This window comes from Diaphorina citri, unplaced genomic scaffold (genome assembly GCF_000475195.1).
Source record: "Diaphorina citri unplaced genomic scaffold, Diaci psyllid genome assembly version 1.1 scaffold10289, whole genome shotgun sequence".
Taxonomy (NCBI): Eukaryota; Metazoa; Arthropoda; class Insecta; order Hemiptera; family Psyllidae; genus Diaphorina; species Diaphorina citri.
This window is the reverse complement of record NW_007387663.1, coordinates 9,084-12,541: the sequence shown is the minus strand read 5'-3', so window position 1 is coordinate 12,541 and position 3,458 is coordinate 9,084. Positions and strand designations below refer to the sequence as shown.

The window sequence follows — 3,458 nt, the reverse complement described above, 5'->3', positions numbered from 1 at the left end:
ACGAACATTATCCCATCAGGATAAAATCCGCCCCGGGCGGGAATCGAACCCGCGGCCTAGCGCTTAGAAGGTAGACGCGCTACCAACTAAGCTAACTAGGCTGGCTTATGCTGGACTAAATAGACAAACAAAATGCAAAATTGTTGAGTTAAAACTTATAATTCACTTCGTTCCGACAAGGCCCCCGAACGCTATCAGCTATCAATTTAATGAAAAAGAAGAGACTGTGGAATGATATGGGAAAATAAATGGGACTTTACCAATAGTTCATAGTCGTAAAAGAAAATGAAGGATCTTTATTCTTCTGTTTATTTGTGGTAAGGAGGGAGGAAGCGTAAAGCCCATCAGTACTTCCCCATCATAATGGTTTGATAGCTTTGTATGTGGATATTGTGGATTGACAGAGGGAACTGTAACTGCTATGGTCTTATTGTCCCGAAATCGAATAGAGAAGCAAGACAGGACATTAGAAAGCCAGCCGTTCCGAGAACGAACCTTATCTGTTTAGGATAAAGTTCGCGAGAACACCAGAAAGTAACCCGTTGAAATATTTGCAATCGAAAAATGAGTACAAATTTTTGTCGATGGTGGGATTCGAACCCGACCTTCTGCATGCAAGCAAGCGCATTAACACTAGACCAACCGTGTCTGACTTGTAATTCTTCTCCATTTCAGGTTTGAGCCGAAGAAGGGGTTCTTCTGTCAAGTGCTGAACACCGATCGATTAACAAATCAGAACCCATGATAACTTCACGTCTTTTAACCTACATATGTAACACTTCCAGATGGCAACCTGACGTCCTCACTCCCTCCTTGCTTCATGTTAGTAAAAATCTGGTGTGAACATCACACGACTTTCCTTATCCTATTGAATGATGCTTATTTGAGTGTTCTTTTACCATAACTTTTACAAAAACATATTAATTATTAGTTTATTATCATTTCGGATTTTTTTTTTCTTCATAATTTTAAGCAAGGTCTTCTGCTGTACACTTGTGTAATGTGTTTAAAGGTTTAAAGCCATGAAATACACGAGACCTTGTTTGGACTGCAGGTGTAAAGGGACTTTTCAGTCTCATTCGAGCAGGATATACAGTGTATATTTTACTATTTTCTCGTGAAAATAGGACAAAAACAGGTCTATCTGCATTAAAAGTTAAAAGACACACAGAATTTTTTTAAACATTATATTTGGGTTCCCTAATCCATGAGGAGTAAGAATCTAAGAATATGTTCTAGGTGTGCAATAAGACAGGATTTTCCAGAAATCTAAAAAGATTTCGAGTTATGACCAATTTCCCGTGGCGAAGCATTGACTTTGAACCACATTATTTCTGTACAATAAAAATAAAGTGGTTGATTTCGAGTTATGACCAATTTCCCGTGGCGAAGCATTGACTTTGAACCACATTATTTCTGTACAATAAAAATAAAGTGGTTGGACGGACCAGCTCCTACAGGAGAATCCTGCCACTTAGGCGGAAAAAAAAGTGAACCAAATTCAATTTAAGCACGGGCAACCTCCTAGTAAACCAAAGTCTCACCATGCTTCCTTGTCCTTCTTCTTCGGGTACTTGATGAACGGTATTTCCTTGCGCTCCGTGGTGCGTTGCGTACGTAGGAAGCGGTTACCGGATCGGAGCTGCACTTCCAACCAGCGGATTGTGTCTCTAACTCGACCACTGGTACGTTTGAGTTCATCCAACTCTTGAATAACTGAGAAAAGAAAATAATTATTATTATTAGAAAATTAGAATGGAATTATTTTAATTAAAAAATAAATTTACAAAGATTGTCTCTTATCGTTCCAAAATCGAAGACAAAAGCCCCGGGCGAGACTCGAACCCGCGAACCTAGTGCTTACAAGGCAGACGTGCTACCCTCCAAACGAACTAGGCTGGCCAAGCTATTTTCATTATTATCTCCTTATTTTTAAATTTTCCTTCCAGGATTTCAAGTTCTATCCTCTAAAGACCCAAGGACTTTTCGGAGTTTTCAGGCTTATAGACCCAATGTCTAAAATATTGGCCACTGGGTCTGTATTTACGCTGGGCTTTTAGGACTACAAAATAAGAATAAAATTTTACTCAATGGACTTCCACAATAACGTCATTATTTGACTCAGCGCGTTTCGGGAAAACCCCTCCTACTCACCGACATTGGGTATGACGATTATGAACTTCTTCGTGTACACGAGTTGTTTGACCAGATGGGGACTCGAAGCCAGGACCTCGGTATCAGGGACGAGGAACGGCGGTAGACACATGGCTGAGCTCAGGTTGTGCCGAATTTGAGAGTCCAGTTTGGTCACTTCCGAGCGTAACCAAAGCTGACCCATGTCTTGCATCAGACGTAGGTTTCCGGAGGTACCATTATTGTTGTTGTAGGGGATAGAACCACCATTCTTCTGTAAGTAAACAATATTATAATGATAAATAGGAGGTTTTATAATGATAAATAAGAGGGAAATAGAAGGAAAAGAGAGAGAGAGGAGAGAGGGAGGAGAGGGCAGGGAGCGAGGGAGGGAGGGACTATATTGCATACCCCTTTTATGCCACACGGTCATCTATCTCGGTGAAACTTTACGTGGTCACAGGTTACTTTCAATTTCGTTGGCAACTAGTACAGCACCCAAACCTGCCCACTGACAGACTCGTCAAAAGCACCTACAAAAAAAAAAAAAAAAAAAAAAAAAGTTCAATCTTCCAAGCATGTATAGACAGAAGCAATAGAGACGATTCTAGAAATTTACCAGTGGGTAAGTCGGAAAATACCAGTGGTACAGTCGGCATAGGTACGCCTTGACCGCGTGTTCTGAAAAACTTCTATTATTTATTATGTATTTATTATTATTAGTTATTATTATTATCACGAATAATTATCTATTGACGAGCGTAATCTTGACTTTTCAGGGAAAATGACGGTCGTCATCCGTGATGATAATACACCCGCCAGTTGTAGAGTCTAATATAACTCCTATTTTCAGGTATGGGAGCCGACCCTAACTTGGGCGCGGGAGACAAATTGTCGCTGCGCTCGTGGGCGATCCTGGTCTGTGGGTGCTCGTCCTTCTCACAACAACAAACTTCTGAAAACAAGTAATACCAATGTGTATGAAATAATGAGATGTCTCTTCTTACCACCAAGATATACGGAATGTTGTGTGTTGTACCTATGAGAGCCTTTGACGCGGAGTACGCTTCTGTTAACCAGTCGAAACCAATGCAGAGCTTCTGTGGGTCTTGGTCTGAATTTTGGAGAATAATATAGTAATCATCTTTGAGGATAAACATCAGCTAATATGATTATAACAAATGAATGTCTTCTTACCACACGCAAGTAGCGGATGCTGCTGTGTGTTGTTGCTGTTATTACCCATGGAGGCTTTTGGATGCAGACTACCGTTCTGTACCCAGTCGAAACCAATGCGAGACTTCAGTGGTTTGATCTAATTTGGC

At 40.6% G+C, this 3,458-nt stretch overlaps 1 protein-coding gene across 1 annotated transcript; it reads right to left on the bottom strand.

The window, feature by feature from the left end:
• Window positions 1-1,544: 1,544 nt before the first annotated feature.
• On the bottom strand, window positions 1,545-3,379 carry LOC103522687 (protein SMG5-like; the record flags this gene model as incomplete). The annotated part of the gene is made up of 4 exons (XM_008487783.1): window positions 3,331-3,379; window positions 3,141-3,247; window positions 2,155-2,407; window positions 1,545-1,716 (listed from the first exon to the last, which is right to left on the bottom strand). Coding segments are annotated over exons 1-4 (581 nt in total), but the record flags the coding sequence as incomplete, so codon positions are not given.
• Window positions 3,380-3,458: the final 79 nt, after the last annotated feature.